The 24,609-nt window shown below is 51.6% G+C and overlaps 1 protein-coding gene across 2 annotated transcripts in view; it reads left to right on the top strand.

Annotated features, from left to right (window-relative positions):
* The window catches only part of JAG1 (jagged canonical Notch ligand 1), a 36,221-nt gene that overhangs the window by 9,330 nt on the left and 2,282 nt on the right, over positions 1-24,609 (top strand). Inside the window, exons 3-25 of one of the 2 annotated variants that reach the window (XM_059134025.1) lie at positions 584-635; positions 6,024-6,278; positions 8,095-8,155; positions 12,380-12,510; positions 12,820-12,939; positions 13,393-13,506; positions 14,919-15,032; positions 15,627-15,740; positions 16,153-16,199; positions 16,542-16,715; positions 17,132-17,282; positions 18,086-18,250; positions 18,720-18,833; positions 19,390-19,503; positions 19,616-19,729; positions 19,872-19,988; positions 20,488-20,515; positions 20,995-21,080; positions 22,196-22,309; positions 22,902-23,011; positions 23,121-23,354; positions 23,545-23,676; positions 23,865-24,015. In XM_059134025.1, coding sequence (XP_058990008.1) covers positions 584-635; positions 6,024-6,278; positions 8,095-8,155; positions 12,380-12,510; positions 12,820-12,939; positions 13,393-13,506; positions 14,919-15,032; positions 15,627-15,740; positions 16,153-16,199; positions 16,542-16,715; positions 17,132-17,282; positions 18,086-18,250; positions 18,720-18,833; positions 19,390-19,503; positions 19,616-19,729; positions 19,872-19,988; positions 20,488-20,515; positions 20,995-21,080; positions 22,196-22,309; positions 22,902-23,011; positions 23,121-23,354; positions 23,545-23,676; positions 23,865-24,015 — 2,812 coding nt within the window. The remainder of the gene's footprint in view (positions 1-583; positions 636-6,023; positions 6,279-8,094; positions 8,156-12,379; positions 12,511-12,819; positions 12,940-13,392; positions 13,507-14,918; positions 15,033-15,626; positions 15,741-16,152; positions 16,200-16,541; positions 16,716-17,131; positions 17,283-18,085; positions 18,251-18,719; positions 18,834-19,389; positions 19,504-19,615; positions 19,730-19,871; positions 19,989-20,487; positions 20,516-20,994; positions 21,081-22,195; positions 22,310-22,901; positions 23,012-23,120; positions 23,355-23,544; positions 23,677-23,864; positions 24,016-24,609) is intronic. The other variant, XM_059134026.1, reaches the window with a different exon arrangement.

Below are 24,609 nucleotides of genomic sequence, written 5' to 3'. Positions count from 1 at the left end.
CCCCAGCTTCCTAGAGTCACCTGATACTTGTGGGAGCTGAGATGGTCTCACACAGACAGGGCTTTCAAAGGGGTTCTGAAAAGGAAAAGGGGGCCTCCCTAGGGACTGCCCCACCAGAGTCCAAAGTGTAACCTTAGCAATACCCGGCCCCTCACTGAATTACCCCCCCCACCCCCGCCCACAGCTGCAAATACCTGGTTATGTTGGCTTAGAAAAAATTCATGTGTGTGTGTGTGTGTGTGTGTGTGTGTGTGTTTCCTCATGCACTAGAGTTCGGGGCCTGGAAAGTTTTGGGAAACTGTAGAGGGTTCACCTATAGGGAGGTGGTATCTCCTGATCATGACTTTGGGTTGCTTGCATAAGATGACGATGACCTACCGCAGTGGTGCCCTGCCCAGCAGAAGGAGTCAGCCTGGGGGTGGGTGCCAATGAGGGGAGTGACCTCCGTTCCACTGAAAACGGAGTTTTCATTTTGGCTTCACGGTTTGGTTTGGTGAGGTGTGCGGGGGAGGTCGAGCAAGTAGGACATTTGGGAGCCGACCCCTCTTTCTGACTACTAAGCTGCTGTTGTTCTGTGTTGCAGAGGTCCTATACTTTGCTTGTGGAGGCATGGGATTCCAGTAACGACACTCTCCGTAAGTATCCCAGCAGTGGGCTCTTCTCCGGGTGTGCCCTTCTGGAAACACTGTGCTTGGAGTATGGCAGTGTCAGAGTTGGATCTGTCTGCTGGGTGCTTCTGAGGACTTGGACCACTCGCTGCTCTCTGCGTCCATCCCCCCCTCTTCCCCCCCCACCCCCATCCCCAGGGCGAACCGCTCTGAGGAGTCCTTTCCACAACCTCCCCTAGAAGGTCCGCCTGGAATATTAAGTGGCCGGGACAGAGTCCCAGTTAACTGAGTCCCTGAATATGGGGCCCAGATTATCTTCAGGATAGAGATCTTAATGGTTTTACAACTTTAAAACCTTGTAGACTGCGAAAGGATCAAAGTAGTGACTTTTTAAAAGTCCATTTAAACTTTAAGTGAGTGTTTAATCTCTCATCAGAAAGATGAAGCCCACAAAGGTGGTGCTGGGCTCTGACTCTAACTAAAGACCGACCTTGAATTTCACTTGGTGGGCAGGTGAGCCTCTAGCTGGTCTGCTGGGGGTTTCTTTCCCACACTGCGCATGGCCGCCCTTTCATTGAAGTGGAGTCCCAGAGCCTCACAGGCTCCACGGCTGCCTTGCTCCCCCCTTGTGAAAGAGGGCAAGGGGTTCAGGGCGGGTTGCTTTTCAGAGCTGTGAGGGGTGGCTTTTGGTGGGGAGGTCACAGAGGGCGTGTCTGGCAATGGCAGCCGCCTGGCTTACCAGGGGCAGTCTTTGCTCCTTAACTATGACTCGAAGACGCTTTCCCTCCCGCGCCGAAACCGCACGCTTCCCTTTTGCCGGCAGGATCTGGACGGCTGTCCTGGGAAAACTTGATTCATACTGAAATCCCTTAGTCTGCGTAGGAGGAAGGGTTGATCCAACTCTTTGTCTTTGCCCTCCTCTGAAGGTCTCCTCCCTTTTGTTTCTCTACCTCACTGACCCGTTCTTTGTTTTTGCTGTTGATAACATTTCCCCTGTTTTCTCCACATGCCTTTTTTTGTTTTTTGTTTTTTGTTTTTAAAGGGGATCCGAGAATGGGGAGTGCCCAGAGTGGGCCCACTGAGGGCTTGGTACTTGTGAGACAGGCTGCTTTGGGCTGTGTCTGGCTTGTCACCAACCCCCCCCCACTACCCCTCCCCCCAACCACCCTGGGGCCATGGAATTATTGCTGAGCCCCAGTGTACCTGAGGCTCCAGGCTATTTGGGTCACTCCTCCTGCTTTGACATCTGAAGCCCAGATCTGTGGACTTCCTCTCTGAGGGGCACCCCTGTTCCACTGTGGTGTGGTGGGAGGGGAAGGGGGTAACCAGCTGCGGTTGGTGGCCGATGCCAGTCAGGGTCCCAGACACATGTGTGTTCTCTTCACCCTCCCCGCCACAAACATTGGAGACGATGTGAGCCTGGTGTCGCTGTGACCTCGTTACAATGGTAACTAAGCATTGGGAAGATGGGGGCTGGGGAGCGGGGGAGAGAGATGCTTCAGATATTCTGGTGCAGACATGCTCTTCTTCCCTTCCTGCTGAGATGTTAAAACAGTCTGGTCTCGTGAACATCCTTGGGATGGATACCTGGCTCCTGGCAAGAGCTGGCTCAGGATACCTGTGAGGGTGTGCAGGACCCCTAGCCTCTGCAGGGCCCTTTCTGGGTCTTCTCTCACCCCACAGGTCAGGTAGCTAGCTGTGCCCCAGGGCAACTGGTGCCTCTCCAGAGCTGCTCACAGCTGCTGCACTTTAGGGTAGCTCTGTTTGGGGGTTCTGGGGCATCTCTTCACTGGGGAGGCAGTCAGCAGGTCACAGGAAGGACACAGGAAAGAGTTGGGGTAGGGAGAAGGAACTTTCAGACCTCTACTCTTGAAGAAAGGAGTTGCCCCAAACCCCTGGAATGCCTTTGCAGGTCCTTGAAGCTCTCTTTGGGAACCCCAAAGAGGAGGGAGCGGTTTATCTACTGGCTTAGTCAGCCTCTCTTTTTACAGTGCTTCCAAAGGATCTTGAATTCACGTTCAAAACCATATTTGGCTTCTTCTCTCTCCAAATTAGATCCTGCCTAGGGCCCTTCATGGATGACTGGCACCAGCATTTCAACACCTAGTACCATGAGCCAGAAAGCTGGAAGACACCCTCTTGTACTTCCCTTTCTCTGAGCATCCATGTCAGATCTACCTCCAGGTTCTGAACAATCTTCCCTCCAGGGCCTCACTGGAGTCCTGCCACCTCCCACCATGTCCCCTGCCACTGTGCTGGTCCAAGTCACCATCTGCTGATGCCCAACCTCCTATGGTCGTGGCTGAATTCAGTGCATTCATATCTGCTCTGGCCCACCTCCACTGCTTTCTCCAACCTTTTGCCATCCTGGTCTTTCCAGGGCCTTTTCCTTTTTTAATATAAATATGATTGACCTACAGTATCCTCTGTTCATTTCTGGTGTACATCTTGATTTAATTTGATAATCAACTTCCCTAAGAGAGCCACTTGGCAGCTTCCTGTTGCTCTTGGGACAGCTCTTTGTGTGGCCCAAAAGATTTTGCACAGTTACCTTTTTTCCTTGCTAGCTCCATCCTACGTGCCACATTGACCTCTACCATATCCAGATTCTGGTCCTATCCTACCAGTCCCTGTTCTGTCCTCAGATGCATCCTCCTATTCTGTCCTGCTGCAGGGCCCTTGCACATGCTGTTTTCTCTTCTTAGAATGTTTTCTTATTACTTTTACCCTCTGTCCCTCCCATGGGACTGTATTCCATGAAGACAAAGGCCAACGATGTGGAGCAACCCAGTTGAAGTTGGCTGCTCTTTGGGGGCCAAATTGCCAAAATCCTGGCTTCAGATTAGAGGTCGAGTCCTGAGTGTTAGGATGGAGAATTTCTTCTCACATGGGCTCTGCAGAGAGGGGCTGGCCCAGGTGAAGCCCAGGTGCTGTTCGTGTGTTAGAGTATGTCTAAGGCTGGCCTCCTGGCCTTCGTCTCTGCGATCATTTCTCTTCTTCTGTTTCAGAGTTGCAGTAGATAAGGGTACAGATTTTTCAGTCTGCCCTAGGGCAAATGGTGTCAGTTTGTTTGTGGGACGGCTCAGGAGATGCATCAACACAAATAAGCTTCCTCAGACCAGGTTTTCCTCGACCATGCTCCCATCCTAGGTTTGTGGGTCGGTGCGGCCACCGGGGTTGTGCTCTGACTTACCTCATTACCATCCGCCTTGGCCTGCGAGGCTGTGGTGTGGGGGCCTTTGTGCTTCATCTTCACACAGCTGAAGATCACAGGAGGGTCTGCTAACCTCTGTTTCCAGTCATCAAGCTGGATTCCCAAGTGAACTACCCCCTCCCACCCCAGCCCAGCCCAGATGCACCTCTATGCCGCAAGCTGACAGGAAGTACGATTCAGGTGGCGGCAGCTTGGAAGAACAGGCAGCAGACCCAGATGCCAGAGAGCGTGTCCCACACCCCTGACTCCCTGCCTCTGGGCTGCTGGGAGAAGCCTGCCACACAGCTGCAAAGTTAGTTCTACAGACCTGTTAGCCACATGGAGGCTTCAAGAACGATTGTTTTCATGTTTCCTAGACCTAGGCAGAAAGCCTACTGAACTACGGTGAGCAACCTGTTGGCCTGTGCCTTGAGGATTGCCCTGGACTCGCATCTGGGTTGTTTGTTGTTACCTGCCCCAGAGATGCTGGAGGCCTGTGAGCCATGTGTTTAAATAACTCCTTTATTAAGATCTCGTAATCACATGGTAATAGCTCGCTACACTTCTTAATTGAATCAGCAGAGCAAACACACAGCTAATGGAGGGACATTTTTGTCATTCTTTGGCCTGTGTTTATTTGTAAAACTTACTTCGGAAAGCGTTATCTGTGAGTGGTTCTGTGCGTGCTGGGGTGTAAGTCTGCAGGTATGTGGGCTTGTTCAAGGCTTGTCCTGCCCACACGACAGTTAAAGCTGGAGGGTGAACGCCGGGGCGAAGCTGGGAGTCGTGTGGATGGAGCCCCTCAGGAGCTCCTCCTCCCCTGGTCACCTGTTGGCTTTGCATGACCTTGTAAATGAGCGCAGGCCCTGGGCCTAGAAAAACAGGGGTGTGGGTGGGTAAGAACCACAGACGTTGTGAGTAGGTACTAGTATGGGCTCTCTGAGGAGGCCTCGCCCCTGACGAGGCGGGAAAGGGTTGCTGCTGGCAGGCTTAAGAAAACAAACCCCAGATCAGGCTGCGGTTCTGACTTCGTGCCTCGCTTCTATTCACATCCCTCCCCTGGACTCCTGGCACCGGGCATCTGTGTTTGTGTTTGTACCTGGCTCTTCTCTCAGACTAGATGACAAGGGACCTCAGGGCAGGACCACTGCCTACTCCTCGGGAGAGCTGGCTGCCCGAGCTCTGGGTGTGTTCATTCTCAATAGGCACCTTTGAAGGAGCATGACTTGGCTCAGAAGAACCCCCGAGCTACCGGTCTCTAAACTGGGGTGCGTTACTTTCCTTCCTCTGCCCTCTGGGCAAAGGTGAAAGGTGAGACGTATCAAGTCTGTGGCACAAGGGCCAGCTGACAGTAGCAAAGTTTATCATTCTTCCTAAAAACTACCCCTTGGCTTCCAGTAAAGAGTTGGGAAGGTAGACCAAGTCTTTCTAAAGCAAGACCCAAGACTCTAAAACCAGAAGAGCAGGCTTGCTAACCTTTACCTGGAACCAGGTGCTTTCTATAATATGTAAAGGGCTTTTGCAAATGGCCAACGATGCAATAGAACACTTGGCAAAGGAGAGAAACCGGTCACAGTTCACAGGAACACCTACAGGTGGCTTTGTAACCACGTGGAAGGGTGCTCACCATCCCTTAATTAAATGCCAATTAAAGTAAGAGCTGCTGCTTTCCCTATCAGGCAGAGATCAGAAAGTTGGATAACCTGTGCAATGTTGGCATCGCCATCAGGAAACCCAGTTTCCTGTTCAGGTGGAAAGACAGGCCGGCGGGGCTTCACTCACAGTAGTTTGGGGCTGGCTGGGGATGGACGCGGATCGGGTGTGCTTCCGTTTCTAGAAGGTCTCTTACTGCTAGAACCATGCACGCAGGCAGATGGGTACAGAGATGTTCGGTGTGGCTCTGCTGAATTGTAAAAGGTCAAAATAAGTATCGCAACTAGTAAACGTGTTTCGTCATATTCTGGGATGGGGAAATACTACACACCCGTTAAAAAGGGTAAATAGATGTAAAAAGGTCGTTGCCTCTGGGGAGGGGGCCAGCCCTTGCACTTGTCTGCCTTTTTTTTTTTTTTTTTGTCTGCCCTTTTGTACTGTTTCCATTTTGCATGGTGTGCATTTGTGTCCATTATTAAAAAGAGGCAAAATGGTCAGGGGAGAAGGCTTTGATGTGAATGTTAACGTAATCATTGCTTTTTGATTTTTATTTATCTTTTTGCTTCCAGAACCTGACAGCATTATTGAAAAGGCTTCGCACTCGGGCATGATAAACCCCAGCAGGCAGTGGCAGACGCTGAAGCAGAACACAGGGGTTGCCCACTTTGAATATCAGATCCGTGTCACCTGTGACGACTATTACTACGGCTTTGGCTGCAATAAGTTCTGCCGACCCCGAGATGACTTCTTTGGACACTATGCCTGCGACCAGAATGGCAACAAAACGTGCATGGAGGGCTGGATGGGCCCAGAATGTAACAGAGGTGTGTGGGCCTGTGCTGGGTGGGTTATAATCACTGCTGAGTGGCTGTCGCCATTGGAGTCACGTTCTCTCCCCATCTAGTCAAGTGTCTGTCTCGGGTTGCGGGTTGTGGGGAGTGTTTGGTGTTTGGGCTGTTTTCTAGGCCTGAGGACCAAAGATGCTATTGGTGCCCCATACATACATACATACATACATACATACACACACACACACACACACACACACACGCTATTGGTGCCCCCTACATACATACATACATACACACACACACACACACACACACACACCCTCCCACGCACCGTGCTAGCTAACAGCTCACAGCTGTTCCTTCTCTAGAGCACTAGCCTTGGCCAAACAGCCACTCCATGCCTCTTCCTTCCAGCTCACAGTGTGTGAATGACTGGATGGGGGTACAGAGGCCAGCGCCCCTCCCACACTCCTGTGCTACAGTTCACACTCCAGGGGTTCCCCTGGGATTAGGCTGAAGCCAGACTCCAGCTGAGACCCTTGCTCAGCTCTCTCCCCTGCCCCATCTGCTGCCTTCAGCTCCCTTCTGTACCCCGATCCCTGTCTCAGGCTCTGCTTCTAAGAAACCTGACTCAAAACAGATGCCAAATGGGACAGGGTTAGCTCCATGCCCCAACTCGTGATCTTGTAGGAAATGATGACCCCTGAGCTCAGGGTGGCTTCTTGGCAAGGCTTCATGGGGCATTGAGGGGGCAGGGGAGAGTGGTGAACCTGAGCTTTCAGACCCATCACAGCCATGTAAGCTTGCAGATGTACTTTCGGCTGTCCCAGCCCTTCCTGGGATTCAGGGAGTTAACTGCATAGTCACAGATGCTCACATCATCATCTGTGGTTTGTACCTTTACAAACCTTCTAATTCGTAGCAAATGGGTAATTTTAGTTGACCAGGGTAGGCCCTCACGAACATGACTGCATTCTGCTTCTTTCACCTAATTTGGTAAATTCTTTCAGGATGTACTCAAATTAAAAAGGGAGTTTTTGAATTGTGACTGAAAGGCAGGACAAAGAGGAATTTGCAGGTCTCCTGAGCTTTTCTTAAATCACTAGAGTTCTAAAAGGATGGCATTTCTGGGATCCAAATGAAAGAATTGGCAAATGTACTTAAAGTAGTTGGTGTTCTAAAAATCAGTAACAACTACTTAAAAACCATGTTTAGTATTTTTTACCACGTGCTTAAATTTGTTTTATAACTGAGGCAGAATTGCTTTGCAAGGATACTTTGTAATTGTAAAAGTACCGCCCGATCTGGCCCCCGGATTAGCCTGCCAGATGAAGCCAGCCCAATTGGCTTTGTTAGTCCCATGGGATGTTTGAGCCATCAGGCCTTTCAGGGGGTGGGGGGGTGGGGCTTAAGGAGGCTGTGACTCCTCTGAATGTGCCCTCATGGGACAGAGTGGTTGAGATGAGGAAGGATCATGGTTCCTGTTCTTTTGGAGAGGGTGGGAATTGACAGGGAGCAGGGTAGCTATTGTTGAGAGAGACTGGATGAAGACCCCTCCCACCCGACCCCCACTCCCATCGACTTGCCTGCGTTTTGTCCCTGAGTAGTATCATGTTTTGAAGATCTGCTAGCATGGCCTTGAAGTTTAAAGCTGGATTTGCTATTTGGGCACCTCCCATCTTCCTCTCCTTACAATGGACTTGACATGAGATCTCTTCTTGAGTCGTGGATTTTGTAGGCTTCATGTGCTAGGCCGTTCTCGACGGTGGTGGTGCAGGAAACAGTGTGCTTAACTCATCTTTGTGTTTGTTTTTGTTTTCTGGTTTTTTTGTTTTTTGTTTTTTTGCAGCTATTTGCCGACAGGGCTGTAGTCTCAAGCATGGGTCTTGCAAGCTCCCAGGTGACTGCAGGTAAATGACTAAACTTTTTAAAAAATATTAATCTTTTAGTGCCAGCGAGGGACTGAATTTATTGTGAATACGCCTCTTTTTCTTAGGAGGAAAAGAAAGCTTTAAAAAAAAAAAAAACAAATAGGCACATCCGAAGCTTATTAAATTATACCAGCTGTCTGGTGGAATGTGCACACTTCTCTCTTGGAAGAGAAGAAAAAAAAAAAAAACCTCTTTTGGGCATAGTCAGTGACTTCATGTATTAACTGTTCTGTAAATTGATAACACGTTTTTATAATCTTCCTCTTAAAGTGCTAATGGATGAGATGGAGGGATGTGGGTTTCTTGGAGTCTGTCTCCTCCCCCAGCCTGGTTTCCCATCTCCCAGCCCTCCCCCACTTTTCCCATCACTAGGGGACAGCGGAGCATTCTTTAGAATGGGATTAGTACAATCTCCTGGCCCCTTTGCAGGCGGGAGCCAGGCCGGTGCTGAGAGGTTAATGGCTGCGCTGGAATCTTGTCAGTTGAGCCTGATGAATGTAGACTTTTGCTGCTGGCCTTTGAAGTCTGTTCTTTTATGGTCCCGGACAATGCAGAAGCCAAACCGAGACCCACCCCGACTGCTTCGTGATTACAGTTTTTGGAACCTTCTTGAAATGTACATGATGCCAATTTGGGAAGAGGCTTGTGTCAGGAAATGGTGTTGGTGGCTGTGGCATTTTGACACAGTCTCACACTTCACTCTCCCTCCTCCCAGAGCTGAAGGATTAGCAGATTGAGGGGGCCACTGAAAGGATCCTTGGGGCCTATCACTTTTGCCGTAGAAGCCCCCCTGGTTTGAGCCAAGGGAGGCTTATGAAACCGTCTAAACCAGTGTTATCTCAAACTCCCATTTCCTGGTGCTGTTAAGATGCAGAGCCTGATCCCATAGGTCTGGGTGGGCCCCAGTCTCTGCCTTTCTGTCAAGGGTCCCCCCCACCATCCTGTGACCCCACTCTTGCTGGTGGGACCATACTTTGGGAATTGCTGCCCCAAACTTCAGTGCCCATGTCAGTAATTTCCCGAATTAACAGAGAAAGTATTGAAATGCTGATTCCTGGGTGCCACCTCACACCCACTGAATCCCGGGCCAGGGTCTGGCCCAGGAATCTGTATCTTGGAGAGCCCCTGCAAAGGATCATGCTGCTCAGTGTATCTGGTAGACTGCAGCTTTAGGAAGAATTCTCGGCAGAGGGTCGGAGCGGGAGTGGTTTCCTCTGTGGCAGCTCTCCTACCGCATCTGTTGCTCTCCTATGCAGCCAGGGGAGGGGAAGCGGGGCACTGAGCTCAGAGGCCTGACTGAAGTCAGAACTAAGGCAGCGGGAAGTAAAATGAAACCAGGTTGATCTGGAATTGTGTCTTCCTGCACTTCAGAGAGAAGTGCAGGAAGGATTTTTCTGGAAGGATGGTGTTGGGAGGGGGATGTTCTCATCCTCCGCCCCATTGGTGGAAGCGGAGCATGTAATTGACAGCACTGCTGTCAAAAGTCCGAGCAGGAATCCACCTGCCTTCACCCTCCTTAATTAAGGATGTTGTAGAGAAAGTCAGGTCAGCAGCACTCTTAGCCTCTCTGGGCCTGCTCCGCGCTCAGATGAGTATCAGTGGAGACCGACTGCGATTTCTGCTACTGTCATCAGAATGGGCTCGCCACTGCACAGGGGAGGGCACTCCCAGCCAGAACAACAGGCTTTGTTTCCAGAATTTAGCCCTTTCTCTTTCGAAGTCTTCCCTCCCACTCCCTGCCCAGACACGCACCAGTGCCCTTATTTACTTAAGGTGCGATTTTCCCACACATCATTTGCATAGTCTCCTAGCCCATCTTGTTCTGCCTACCTTGAAAGAAAATCAAAACAGAACCTTCTAGCTGAGGAAGTTCAGGTTGTGTCCCGCTCCCAAAATAGTTGAATGGCGAGTTACCTGTAAGCTGTCTTACGGATTATGTATTACAGAGGAGGTGTTTTTGATTGTTTGTTTGTTTTTTGTTTTTTTTTTTTCCCTATTCCCATATGAGAAAACTTCATTGGTTTTGTCGTTCCCAAGTAGACTTAGATTCCTTCTCCTGGGTGCACATGCTTGCTTTATTGCAAGCCTGCCAATAATATCAAACTTAATGATGAATCATCGTAGGAGGAAAGTCACTTCAAATTCTCATGAGAACCTTAATCATATATTATTAAGCTGGGATAACTTTGTGGATGCCTCTTTTAGGGTCAGTATTTTTATTTGTTTTCTTTTGAAGTCATCCATGGCCTCTTGTGGTTTCTTCTTTATGCTTGGGGATCCAGCTCTCATTAATTAGGAGGTGAGGTTGGGTCCTCAGCTGCCTCTTCTTGCTTTTATTAGGCAAATTGAAGAGGTGTAGCCATCCATAATTTGGAAGGGAGTAAGAAAGACAGTAAGAATCCTGCTATTTCCAAATCAGCTCCCTCTTAATATCTTTCAAGCTAAGCTAATCAATCTTTTATTGAATGAAACCCCTCCCCCCACTCCCGCTTATCTAGGTGTCCCACTGTTTAAAAAAAACTGCAGGATTTATTTTTTTTCTTACTGCTCTGAATGATCACAGTCATTCAGACTGCCGGTTCTGTTTTACATAAAGCTGAACACTCCGTCTGATTAAGTTTAAACCACGCATTCTGGTTGTTCTTTGAGTTGGGTGTGGATGGCTTGTTTGTGGAAGTTGGGAAGTGGTTAGTCAGTGTTCTCAGGGGTTAAGTTGACTCTTGGCCGTGGGTGATTAGCTATTAGTGGGATCCCTATAATTTTCCCATGATAAGGATTAGCTAGCCTGCCTCTGGCTCTCTGGAAACGGAAAGCCTTCCCTTCTTGAGGGTGCCTGTTTTGCAGAGTTATTACTGAGTGGCTCGGGGTGGGGGAGGGCACTAGTAGTTCTTACTGTGGCTTTTCCCAGGTCGTGTTCTAGAAGTGCTCTGCTCATCCCTGTTTCACACTCACCCCCTCCGGCACCAGGCTTTCCTTTCTCCTGTTTGTCAAAGCTTGAGTTTTGAGAGGGTGGTTAAAGTTTCCAAGGGCTTGAAACGTGAGGGGGGGGGGGGAGGGTGGCTGCTGAGACCCTGCCCTCTCCCCCACCTCAGGTGAAGGTTTATGTTTGTGTTTTTGTTTGGGGATCAAAGGCACCATTTGGCCTCCAAAGAGTACGATTAATGAGGCGCTTATAAAGGAAACTTGACTCTGTTTCCCAATACTAGATAAACTGGGTTGACCTTTTTCTTCCCTCCCTAAAGTGAGAAATAAGTATGAAATGAATTAGTGTGAGCAGCCCCGGTAGTCGGTCATAAATTATCTATGGGATTGGTTCCAAGTGCTGTGGCTTTCCTCACTCTCCTGTGGGTTCCGAGACCTGTACTGCCTCTTTGCCAGAGGAGGGTGCGCACCGCCCCCATACCCTCCCCCCTTGATTTCCTAAAGCCTCAGGAGGCGGCTTCCTGCCACCCTGGGTGTCTTGTTGCATTTTTGCGCACTGGGGTCGTGACTTGCTGTTTAGACAAAGAGCTGGGCTGCTGTGGAAACGCTCCTGACGGGCCGCCTTTGCGAAGACTTTCACATGGCTCTTGTCACCCCAGAGTCCTTCCGTGGCCTCCGTAGCTGACCGGGCGAACTGATTTATTCCACGCCCCCACCCTCCCCCAGCCCTGTGAGCCTGAGAAGAGAGTGGCTTTGTGAGGGCAGCCCCCGCCGGCCTCTCCCCAGACAGCCCTGCTTTTGTCACGAGTCGCCTGGGAGAGGACCTCAGCCCAACCACCAAAAATGTTTGTTTAGACAGAGCCCCCGCACAAACCTTGCAAGTCTGACTGTCCTATCACCACAAAAATAAATAAATAAATAAATAAATAAGAGAGAAGAAAGAAGGAAGACTGGAAGTGGCTGGACTTCTTTTTTTTTTTTTTTCTTAAATATTTTATTTATTTATTTGCAACAGAGAGAGATCACAAGTAGGCAGAGAGGCAGGCAGAGAGAGAGGGGGAAGCAGGCTCCCTGCTCAGCAGAGAGCCTGATGCGGGGCTTGATCTCAGGACCCTGGGATCATGACCTGAGCCAAAGGCAGAGGCTTGAACCCACTGAGCCACCCAGGCGCCCCTGGAAACGCCTGGACTTCTTATTCTTAACCTTGCATTTAAATAGCGCAGATTTCCCCGAATGTTCTAAGGACTAAAGGGGGGGCATGTGTGCGCGGTCTGTCCCCAGGTGCCAGTATGGCTGGCAGGGCCTGTACTGTGACAAGTGCATCCCACACCCTGGCTGCGTCCATGGCACCTGTAACGAGCCCTGGCAGTGCCTCTGTGAGACCAACTGGGGTGGCCAGCTCTGCGACAAAGGTACACTCCCAGGGGACTGGACCGGGACAGGAGGCAGGATGGTGGGGGCACAGCCGAACTGAAGGGGTGGGGCAGCTGTACTCGGGATTTTACTTTGATTTATTTTTATTTGTAGAGGCTTTTCATTCTGAATCTCTTAGAATTTGCCTTTAACTTGTGGTTTGGGATTTTTTTTTTTTTTTTTTTCTGGTTTTATTTTTCAAAAGAGGACTGGCTGGTGGGGGTGGGTGGGGGGAGCACTAGAAACAGGGCCGCTCAGCAGCCTGTATGGCCCGCTCTGAGCCGCTGACCTCCCCGGGTCTCTGGCAGATCTCAACTATTGCGGGACCCGCCAGCCCTGTCTCAACGGGGGAACCTGCAGCAACACGGGTCCTGACAAGTACCAGTGTTCGTGCCCTGAGGGCTATTCGGGATCCAACTGTGAAATCGGTAAGTGGTCCAGGTGGCACAAGAGCCCTTCATTTAATTTTCGGGTACACTCAGCTTAAGAAATAACAGCACACTTTAAGGAGTTGTTAAAGGATGAAAACGGCCTTGGAAGCAAAGTCTTGTCATCCCAGCAGTTCTGTGGGTCTTTGAGACCTCCTGCAAGCAGCGTAAGGGTCTCCCAGCTGGTGATGCTGCCTAGCATGGGGGATGGAGGGGCTGTTTGCCGCACGGTGACCCCAGCCCTGAAATGCCTTGGGATGTGGCCGCAGACACTTGGGAGAGAGAGGCCTTCCTTCTCCCATAGACTCAGCAGGGTTATACAGCACATGCTTGCTTTCATTTTCCTGAAGTGAGCTGGAGCTGGTGGCCCAGGCGTGGGACTTGGCTGCAGGGAGAGGACAGAGGTGGCCCCAAGCGGGAGTCCCTTGCTGACTGCTCTCCTGGTTTTTGCAGCGGAGCACGCGTGCCTGTCTGACCCCTGCCACAATAGAGGTAGCTGCAGGGAGACCTCGCTGGGGTTTGAGTGTGAGTGTTCTCCGGGCTGGACGGGCCCCACGTGTTCCACAAGTAAGTCTGGGCTTTGGCCTGTCTTTTCCTGAGGATCGCTGTATTGAGATACGTGGGTTGGGGGCTGGGACCTGGGCTGGGTTCATTGTCAGGTCTCTGTGACGGGTCTGTCCTGGTGGGAGGGGCGCGGCTTGGGCTTCTAGCCTTGACACTGGGAGTCTCCCTGCATCCTCATCCTAAGTTAGTTCCTGGAGGAAACTTCTGCGTGGATACCTCTGTCCTTGTGTGCTCCCTGGAGCTCGGCCTTCTCTGAATCGAGTCATAGTTCTCCTTGCAGCCATGGAGAAGCTGCCTGCAGGGAAGCTGTCACCTTTGAATTTGGTCATGGGGGGTAGGGGGCCCCCAGAGAGGAAGCTACAGTGCAAGAGTTGTTGTGGCTGCAAGGCCTGGCTGCATGGGAGAACCGCCAGGGGGCTGGACTGGACCCTGTAGATGTGGTATTCCCAGTTTGCCTTCGGGATCAAGGAGTCCACATTCTTTTTTTTTTTTTTTTTTTTAGATTTTATTTATTTATTTGACAGACAGAGATCACGAGTAGGCAGAGAAGCAGGCAGAGAGAGAGAGGGAAGCAGGTTCCCTGCCAAGCAGAGAGCCCGATGCGGGGCTCGATCCCAGGACCCTGAGATCATGACCTGAGTTGAAGGCAGAAGCTTAATCCACTGAGCCACCCAGGCGCCCCTAAGGAGTCCACATTCTTAAACAAGCACCTGGGTTTCTGAGGTGCAACCAGGCCCGAGAACCACTGTTGTCAGCACCCTGACAGCCTGGTGAAGAACGGGGGTTTGGGGGTCAGGCCACCGGGGCTGGCCCTGTGGCCCTGCCTGCCTGTTGCAGGATGGATCATTACCCCCACTCCCTCTCTGTGTCCTCTTGATATGGGGCAGGAGAATTCCCATGTCTTCTGAATGTGAAGAACCCATTAGCAGATTCAGAGAGCGAGCCTGCTCCTTCATAAGTGGGCAGCGGATGAAGGAAGAGGCCACTGTAGTCCCAGGCAGAAGTGGGGGTGGGGACCCCAGCTGCGTCATTTTGGAAAAGCTCTGTGAGCTAATAAGAATGAAGTTTTCTACCAGTGAAGACTTCTTTTTCCTTGCCTTTTCTTAGCCACCCTTGAGACATGCTGAAACTTTTCTTTAAAAATCAAAGGTGGGCAGAGCTAGATGTCCCATGTTACCAGTGGGATGATGCTCTGGGGATCCAGCTGGCTTTCCCTGCTGCTTAGGTTGGGGATTAAATGAACTGGGGCAGTGGAGGATTTAAAGCTAAAATCGGGCCTTACCGTCACAGCAGTCCCTTAGAGCAGGTGTCTGGCTCTTAAGTGAAGGCTCCTCATGTGAGGGTTGGCATTAAATGATCTAATTGTCAAAGGGACGGAGATTAAATTGCCAGCCCTTTTCCCTTTTGTCCAACAGACATTGATGACTGTTCTCCAAATAACTGTTCCCACGGGGGCACCTGCCAGGACTTGGTTAATGGATTCAAGTGCGTGTGCCCACCCCAGTGGACTGGCAAAACGTGCCAGTTAGGTAAGGAAATTCCTGCATCAGGGTTGGCTTTGATGAGCCGGGCTGTTGAAGAAGATGAGCCTGTGGGTAGTGGTGTGGGTTTGCACACCATCGTGTTAAAAAGTAATTTATTGTCAAGAGTCCACCGGGCCTGGGAGAGAGAACTCGAATGCAAATGGCCTAGCTCTTTTAGGCCCTGTGGGAAAGTCATGAGATTCCTTGAACCATGTCAATCGTCTGTCTGAGGAGCGTTCAGCTGCGTTGCAAACTGGGATGGTCTCATGAGGAATGAGCTGTCTGCATTCTTCCTGCCACATTTAAATCCCAGCAACTAGGCTGCACTGAGTTCAGCACAGCAGTGCCTGGTGGCTTTCTGCTCTCCTATTGGAGGCCAGTTGTTAACCAGCAGCCGGAAAGTTATCAATTAGCATTCCTTATTGGGTAATGGCTAGGGAGCGGGATCAGCTGTTCCAAATAGTGGGAACCTAGTATCTGTGATTTAGCTAGGTTATTAAAATGTCTCCTGGTTCAGAGAAACTATCAATAGGGCTGGGGGCGGGCGGGGGAATTGGGGGTAAATCTCCATTTCTCACTGCCCCTCCACATTTCTTTCAGATGCAAATGAATGCGAGGCCAAACCGTGTGTAAATGCCAAATCCTGTAAGAATCTGATCGCAAGCTACTACTGTGATTGCCTCCCAGGCTGGACGGGTCAGAATTGTGACATAAGTGAGTACCTTTGTTTCAATTTTGATTTCTGTGAAACTTTGGTACTGAAGGCTTTCTAGGCCTGTATGTCCGCTCCAGCTCGAAGTGTGGTAAAAGGAGAACCTCGGAGAGGCAGTATTTTTGGAGAGGGAGGGATCAGTGCAGAAGGGAAAACCTGGCACTTTATCAGACTCCTTAGCCGGTAAAACAGCCATGTGCTGATAAGGTGGCTCAAACAATGATGTGAAGTTCACTTGCTCAGTCTGGAGGAATGAGGGAGGGTTCCCACCCAGTGTAATAACCTTATGCCAGGGGAAGCATACAGGAACTCTGATTTGAGGCTTTTATCTGTCCTGAGCAGAGAACACTTTTCAATTAAGCCCAACTTCAATGGAAATTGCCTCTTTAATATGATGACTTGTTTATTTTTCAGATATTAATGACTGCCTTGGCCAGTGTCAGAATGACGCCTCCTGTCGGGTACGTAAATCTTAGCTTAAAGATGAAAACCTTACTGATTGACACGAATCTGTAAGGTGTATGTGACCCTGGGAGAGCTTGGTCCCTGTGAGATTTAAAAATGCAGGTGGAGAGTGATTCTCTGGACATTTCACTTGGGCTCATGTTACCCACCCCAGCCTCTTGGGAGCCATGTCGAAGGCCTGCACATAGAAATTCCTCTCAAACATTTCGAGAGGCTGGGCACTGAGCGATCTCCGCGGATCAGCGGAACCGCGGCAGTCACGCAGGACTGCCGCAGCCCTGTTTGTGGAGTGCAGAGAAAAAAGCATGTGTTTCTCCCCCCTCCTTCTCCTCTTCCAGGATTTGGTTAATGGTTATCGCTGTATCTGTCCACCTGGCTATGCAGGCGATCACTGTGAGAGGGAGGTCGATGAATGCGCCAGCAACCCCTGTTTGAATGGGGGTCACTGTCAGAATGAAATCAACAGATTCCAGTGTCTGTGTCCCACTGGTTTCTCTGGAAACCTCTGTCAGGTGAGCGATGCTAGAACCTCCATATGCCAAGTTTCTACAGCAGGGCTCCCTCCTCTTGCTGCCCCCTCCTCTGCTCCCTCTCCTATCCCCTTCCCTTCTTACTCTGGAGTCGCCATGAAGTCGGTTAACATCCAGTGACCAGGGACTTCTAGGTGACTGCAGGTAGAAGGACACCGAGGAGTGGTTTTCTTCCTAGTGTCAGCAGCCTGTCGATTTGACTTTGTGCCCCTGACCTCTTCCACTCCGCCCTGTTTTGCCCGTGCATCCCTGCACAGTCTCTGGGACATAACTGTATCATGTAGGGTGTTCTCCTAATGGAAGGAGGTGAAGGGGTCTGATTCCAGCGCCTACCGCCCCAGAGCAGTTATAATCACAGCTCCGTTTCCTCTCCCCCTTCCCTGCTCCTGGCCCCGCAGCTGGACGTAGATTATTGCGAGCCCAATCCCTGCCAGAACGGCGCCCACTGCTACAACCGTGCCAGTGACTATTTCTGCAAGTGTCCCGAGGACTACGAGGGCAAGAACTGCTCCCACCTTAAAGACCACTGTCGCACCACTCCCTGCGAAGGTACCTCCCCTGCCTGCTGCCCTGGATGGCTGCTGCCTCTTGCCCCATTGGCCGCTGCCCCTTGATATTCTCAGAGGCCGTTCAGATGAGATGGAGAGACCCTAACCTGACTGCTTAGGGAAGCCAGAACATGTGGAAGCCGTTTATTCAGGCTCCGCCGGTAGTAGAGCCAGGTCCCCAGGTAGCTCAGGGGCGAGCATACCTGTTCTGGTTTGTAGCACAGAGATGGCCCTCAAAGCAGCACTGCCAGAACTTTCTGCAGCTGTGGAAATGTCTGCTATCTGCACTGTCGGGTATGGTAGCCCCAGGAGCCTTGAGTGTGACTGGTACAACTAGAAAGGGGGACTTTACTTAATTTTAATTCACCTAAATAGCCACACGTGTCTCGGGGCTGTTATAGTAGGTGACACAGCTTTACAGGTTCTTTGGTCCTTCCTGCTAGCTTATGTATGATTACATAGGAAATGAAGCTGTCCAGCTTCCTTTAGCAAGCTTCTGCCAGGCTGAGGAGATGTCACAGAGAGGAGAGGGCCCACAGACATGTAGGCTTCTTAGCCACCTCAGGGGAAAATGCCTTAAAAACAAACAAAATTCTGTCTGCCTGGAGTTTCAACTTTGCCTGTCACAGTGTGACGTGGCCCACTGCCAGAGTCTCAGCCCCAAGGTGCCTCTTGACTTCTTACCCTCATGAACCAAAGGGTGCCTGTCTCCAGGAAAGCAAGCTTGGTGTAGGTCCTCAGCTTAGGAATGCCATGTCTCTCGGGGGTCCGTGGCCGTGATCTAATCCCGAGTCTGTCTTCTAGTGATTGACAGCTGCACAGTGGCCATGGCTTCCAACGACACACCTGAGGGGGTGCGGTATATTTCCTCGAACGTCTGTGGTCCCCACGGGAAGTGCAAGAGTCAGTCGGGAGGCAAATTCACCTGTGACTGTAACAAAGGCTTCACTGGAACATACTGCCATGAAAGTAAGACCCCTCTCGGGGGATGGGGCAGGGTGCCCCCTCACCCCGCCTCTGCCCAGCTCGGGGAGCATTTGAGCTTGAGTCATTACAGTTGAGGCCAGCGAGGCTTCCCAGTCAACCCAGGGCCCGAGACCAAGTTAGGTTTAATTTATGAGCTCACTGACGCCTCTGACCCTTCAGCACACTTATGTTCTGGAATCTGACTAGTTTGGGTGGTCCCGCTTTTCCGTAGGAATTTTTTCCCAGCTCCCTCCAAGCAGCTTAGTCTCTGAGGCACTAAGACAGACAAGGCATCCTCTGGAGTCTTCTGCCTGATGAACAGCCTCTTGAACTCGAGAAAGGGTCCTGATGGAGTTGAGAATGTGGAGATAGCCCCTGGCCCCTCATTTTCTCAGGAGGTGGTCCTGAGACCAGTGCCTGGCTATGGCGTCGGGTGTCCTTTACTCACCAGCTTTTTGTCTTCGTTTCACAGATATTAACGACTGTGAGAGCAACCCCTGTAAAAATGGTGGCACTTGCATCGATGGGGTCAACTCCTACAAGTGCATCTGCAGTGATGGCTGGGAGGGGGCCTACTGTGAAACCAGTGAGTGTGTGGTCTTTTCTGGGCCAGACAGCTCTGGGATGCTCGGTGTGGGGGTGGGCAGGGGAATCCTCACAGGAGGCTTGTCTTTTTCATGGGAAGGAGGCCCTGAGACCCCAACTGTTCTTGTCCTGGGATAGCATCGCCTGTGTCCTGTTAGTGTTTGTGAGTGCCTATGACAGGCCCCAGGGAGGAGCTTCTGCGAGGAGCTGTAAAGGCAGACTGTCATTAGGACAAAGACCCCTGCTTGCAGGGAATGTAATCCTCTTTCTGTTTTGATTATAATTTCTGCCTGTGCTGACGTTAACTTCCGTGGCAGCGACAGAGGCCTCTCCCTGTCTTGCCACCTTGTGGGGTTACGAGTAACCCAGCTGAGGGCTCCTTTCCTCCTGCTGAAGAGTGAAAGTGTGAAGAGTAAAGTCCCGGGATTGCTCAGCTGGTCTTGGACCTCGGAGTGGAAACCAGCGGGTGGAGGTGGCCATAGGAAGGGGTGCGGTTCTTCCAGGCCGTGAACAGTTCTGGAAACTTCTTGAGCTGGGTGTCTCCCCTTTGATTCTAGACATTAATGACTGCAGCCAGAATCCCTGCCACAATGGGGGCTCGTGTCGTGACCTTGTCAACGACTTTTACTGTGACTGTAAAAATGGGTGGAAAGGAAAGACCTGCCACTCACGTAAGTGGTAGCTGGCGGGGGGTCCCCTCCATCCCCGGAACTCCTCCAGCCTTCCCTGTCTTCTGTGAGGGGGGGCTGGCCAGGGGCTCACACAGAGATCCCCCTCCTTCAGGTGACAGCCAGTGTGACGAGGCCACATGCAACAACGGTGGCACCTGCTATGATGAAGGGGACGCTTTCAAGTGCATGTGCCCTGGAGGCTGGGAAGGGACGACGTGCAACATAGGTAGCTCTGCCCCACATGGGGTTGGCAGTGGGCGTGGCTGTCTTGACACCTAGGACTGTTCTCCCAGCAGGTCTGCTTCTTGGCTCCTGGGACTGTCCGTGGAGCCTCAAGGAGGGTGGTCCTGTCTGTTCTTGTCTTGTAGCCCGGAACAGCAGCTGCCTGCCCAACCCTTGCCACAATGGGGGCACCTGTGTGGTCAACGGGGACTCCTTCACGTGTGTCTGCAAAGAAGGCTGGGAGGGGCCCATCTGTACTCAGAGTGAGTGTCCCTCTGCCCCACATGCCCTGAACTCTGTAAGGGCTGCAGGAGCACAGCCTGACACCCTCAGGGACTCGCGATGGAAACCAGAAGCAGAGCTGTTTGATGTCTGCTTCTGCTTCACCTGGGTCTGTTCTAACGCACTTGATGGACTGCAGCCCTGACCTGGGCATGAGAAGGTCGCCGAGGAGATAAGTGGAGACAGATGGTGTCTGCGCTCCCAGCGTGGGTCTGACCAGCAGCCTGTCTTCCTTCCCTTCTCACCGCCCCCTGCCCGCCCTGAGCGGGGCCTCTTCCTGTGGGGTGTCCCACGGCACAGGGAACAAACTTGTGGCGCAGGCCTGGTTCCAATTGAACAGAGGTCGTCAGCGCCTTTTGCTGGTGTAAACTACGACTCTATCAGACAGGTCTTAGGGAAACAAGGGGTGTTTCTACATACGGTTTTACACTGCTTTGCCGGATGAAGGCCTCGGGGTTAAGTCGTCTTTTTACTTTGCAGATACCAACGACTGCAGTCCTCATCCCTGGTAAGCGTGACCACCTTTGAAGCCAGCCTTTCTTGGACACATTGTGCATGGGTATTCCCCTGCGATCTTGCCTGGAATGCAGGTTCTGCTGCTGGAGGCCTGGGTGGGGCTGCAGACCCTGCCCGGGGCACATATTCCCAGGGGACACTGGTTCTGCTGGTCCGCAGACCACACTTTAATCAGCCAGGCTGTCTCCCCGTTGGGAGCTGAGACTTTCCACCTTGGCTGTCCACGAGGATCACCTGGGGAGCTTTTAGAAGTTCCGATGCCCAGACTGCAACGGAGACCTGTGACTGAGCGCCTCTGGGGGGTGGGACCCGGGCACTATTATTTTTAAAGCTCCCCAGGCAATGGGGAGTGTGTCCAGGGGTGAGAGCCACCTAACGTAACTGGCATGGCGCCCCGTGAACTGGCTGGCGGAGTCGTGGATCCGTGGATTGGGAGGTCAGTAACTGAGGCGGTCTTTGCTTTCTTCTTAGTTACAACAGTGGCACCTGTGTAGATGGGGACAACTGGTACCGGTGCGAGTGTGCCCCTGGCTTTGCTGGACCTGACTGCAGAATAAGTAAGGACCAGGCCGAGTTGGTTTCCCCAGTGGTGTTCTTGCCCCTAACTCCCAGCCCTCAGACCAACACTTTTCATCTTGAAAATGGTTAAAGTCACTCTTCCCTTTAGCCCTGCCTGAGAGGTGTATAACGTCCCACCTCCAGCTGGCATTAAGGTTCTGGCTAGGGCCAGAAGCTCCCAGATACCTGCTGATCCTTCCCCCGGTAGTATGGCCCTCGTCTAGGGGAGGGAGTTTACCAGCCACAGAATTGGACGATTAATCCATTCTGAGGCCGCAAGGAAAGAGTGCTTTTCCCCTTGACTACGCTGAAGTCATTGGCACGGGGACATAAGCCACAGAGGACAGAGCTATCGGCAGTGGATGGGACTAGGGTCTAGTGGTTTCCAAAGGTTTGGTCAGGCCTTGGTGAAATGATTAAAACAGGAGGCAGGCAGTACAGTTTTTCAGGGTGCTTAAGGCTTTTATTTTGAGACCTTTCCTACCTTTTTATATGCCCTTTAGTTTGGGTGGGATAGCTATAATTTTCATTCTCATCCCAAATCATTTAAAATTTTACTAGTGCTTGAGTCTGGGACTGATTGGTCTCCAGCACTAAGTGGCGGTAGATTTGGTCTATTTCATGTTTCTAAATTGTGTTGGCAAACTGTTGCCTTGACCCACAGCCTCTTTTTGTAAATAAAGTTTTATTGGCACACAGCTACTCCTTTATGTACTGTCTTAAAGCTGCTTTCATGCTACAACAGGGTACAGTAGTAATGACAAAGCCCATTGGCCCACAAAGGTTAAAATATTTGACCCTTTATAAGAACTTTGCCAGTCCTTGCTCTAAGTTGTACCATCTGATAAAAAGGAACCTATTTCATCAAAAATTGCTGCCTCCTGAACTGACCCTCAGCTGCTCAAAAGTCAGGCTAATGATCTTTGGGGGGCAGTAACGTGCTTTTTGGGGTACTGATGATCGATTTATTTAGGTGCTGGTTATGTAACTCATTAAACTCAGTAAACTTATACTTAGGGTCTATATGCTTTATCTGTATGTTAGGTTAGTAAAACCTTAGAAAAAACATCACTGCTTCCCACTGGAGCCTAAACTTAATCTCCACTTCTCCTAGACATCAATGAATGCCAGTCCTCACCATGTGCATTTGGGGCAACCTGTGTGGATGAGATTAATGGCTACCGGTGCGTCTGTCCCCCAGGGCACAGCGGTGCCAAGTGCCAGGAAGGTATGTGGGTCAGCCTGCAGCTGCCCATGGGGCGAGCGGGCCCTAGTCACTGCGGTTACCCTCTGACTGTTCCCGAGCGCGCACTGTGCTCAGGGGGAGAACATGGAGGGTGGATGTGCAGAGGGAGTCACGGGGACCGGGGAAGCCTAAGGGGCCCCCTACAACTAGGGTAGCTGTTTGTAGTCTGGCTCTCGGGCAGTTCTGCTCTGTGACAAACCATCCCAAGACGTGGCCTACAGCAGGCATTCATCGTGTTGCTCGGGGCATGTGGGGCAGATGTAGTGAGAATGGGCTACGGGCTGGGCTCAGGTCTGTTCTGGGCGCTTCCTCCCACTCTGTGGATCAGTAGCCCTATCTGGCGAATGGCCAAGCTCAGCTGTGAGTGACTCTGCTCACATCACCCCCCACAAAGGCGGCCCTGGCACAGCCCGGTGGTCATGGGACCACGTGCGGAGGCAGCCAGTGAGGGAAGAAGACCTGTTCTCCCATGGCCCAGCGCAGAGCTGTAATCCCTCCCTAACAGGGAGGAAGTGAAGAGTAGAGCGCCTAACAGAAAAGGACACCCTTTCCACTCAGGCATCCTACCTTGCAGTTTCAGGGAGACCTTGTATCACTGTGGGGAGTGTGATACCAGATGGGGCCAGGTGGGACGATGACTGCAATGCCTGCCAGTGTCTGAATGGAAGGATCGCCTGCTCCAAGGTACGGCAGGAGGGCTTGTGCCACTCGCCCCCGTGCTGGCTTTGCTGCTGCCCGGCGTTCCTCCTGAGCTGCCCTCTCCATTTCTCTCTCTCTTTCTCTCTCTCTCCAGGTCTGGTGTGGCCCTCGACCTTGCCTGCTCCACAAAGGGCACAGTGAGTGCCCCAGCGGGCAGAGCTGCATCCCGATCCTGGATGACCAGTGCTTCGTCCGCCCCTGCACGGGTGTGGGCGAGTGCCGGTCTTCCAGTCTCCAGCCAGTAAAGACCAAGTGCACCTCCGACCCCTACTACCAGGAGAACTGTGCCAACATCACGTTCACCTTCAACAAGGAGATGATGTCACCGGTAGGGAACCAGCGCTTTTTCAGTTAGGCCTGGCGGTGTGTGTCTGCTTGTTCCGAAGCAGGAACGTCCCCAGCGAGGCGCTTGTCGAGCTTCCGTTCCTGACTTCCAAGGAAACCTCGGCTGTTTTTTGGTTTTTTTTTTCCCTCTTCTTCCAGTATCTTACATGGGTGGTTTTCAAATGTGATTCTAGGGTCTCACCACAGAGCACATTTGTAGCGAATTGAGGAATCTGAATATCTTAAAGAATGTTTCTGCCGAATATTCCATCTACATAGCCTGTGAGCCTTCCCCGTCTGCGAACAATGAAATACACGTGGCCATTGTAAGTACGAGACCCAGTCCCGCTTCATTATTACTTGGTTGTGGGTGGTTCGCAAACTTGAGTTAGCCACTGTCCAGACAGAGCGAGGTCGCTGCAAGTGAGTGTGGCACACGTGTTCAGTAACTTTTAGTAATGGCTCCTGTGGAGTGTTGCCCTGACCGTGCAGCTGACCGTTCTCCTTTTTCCAGTCTGCCGAAGACATCCGGGATGATGGAAACCCGATCAAGGAGATCACTGACAAAATCATAGATCTCGTTAGTAAAAGGGATGGGAATAGCTCACTTATTGCTGCCGTGGCGGAAGTGCGAGTGCAGAGGCGGCCTCTGAAGAACAGAACAGGTAGGTGGCAGGTGGGGACGGTGCCCTGGAGGGAGGACTGTCCGATAGATCTCGGCTCACCACCCAGCAGGTGGGGCATTAGCTGACAGTTTCCCCTCTTGAGGACCACCCCCAGCCCCCCACCCCACCATATAACTGGGGAAAACAGAGGCCAGCTGCCATGACTAAGGTCCTGGGGTGATGGGCAGAGGTACCTTCTTTCCTGGCCACCACGCTGCACTCTCGGAAGCCGGCACCCCTGCCAAACACGCACCGTCTCTAGGTCCACTGCGGAGCCCTAGGGCAGAGCATTGCTGTGCCCTGAGCTCATGGCCAGGCAAACCCTGCTGTGGCATTCTGGTGTCGTGGGACAGTCTGGCCTAAGCACCGTGAGACACAGGTTTGGTAGGCAGCCTGATGGCCCTGCGGGACAGCCATGCTCACCTTTTGACCCTCATTGTTCGAGTGAGGTGAGAAACTGGGTACATGAGAATATGGGACATCTGAGCTGTGCGTGCTCCGATCGGGTTGCAGGTCATGCTGCAAACCAGATCCTCTAGTGAGCTGCGGCCCGAGGAGCCAGACTTTCCTGGACTGAACCAGATGCTCCTCTCC

This window comes from Mustela lutreola, chromosome 9 (genome assembly GCF_030435805.1).
Source record: "Mustela lutreola isolate mMusLut2 chromosome 9, mMusLut2.pri, whole genome shotgun sequence".
Taxonomy (NCBI): Eukaryota; Metazoa; Chordata; class Mammalia; order Carnivora; family Mustelidae; genus Mustela; species Mustela lutreola.
The sequence above is the reverse complement of the archived record's forward strand: the minus strand, read 5'-3'. Positions and strand labels throughout refer to the sequence as shown.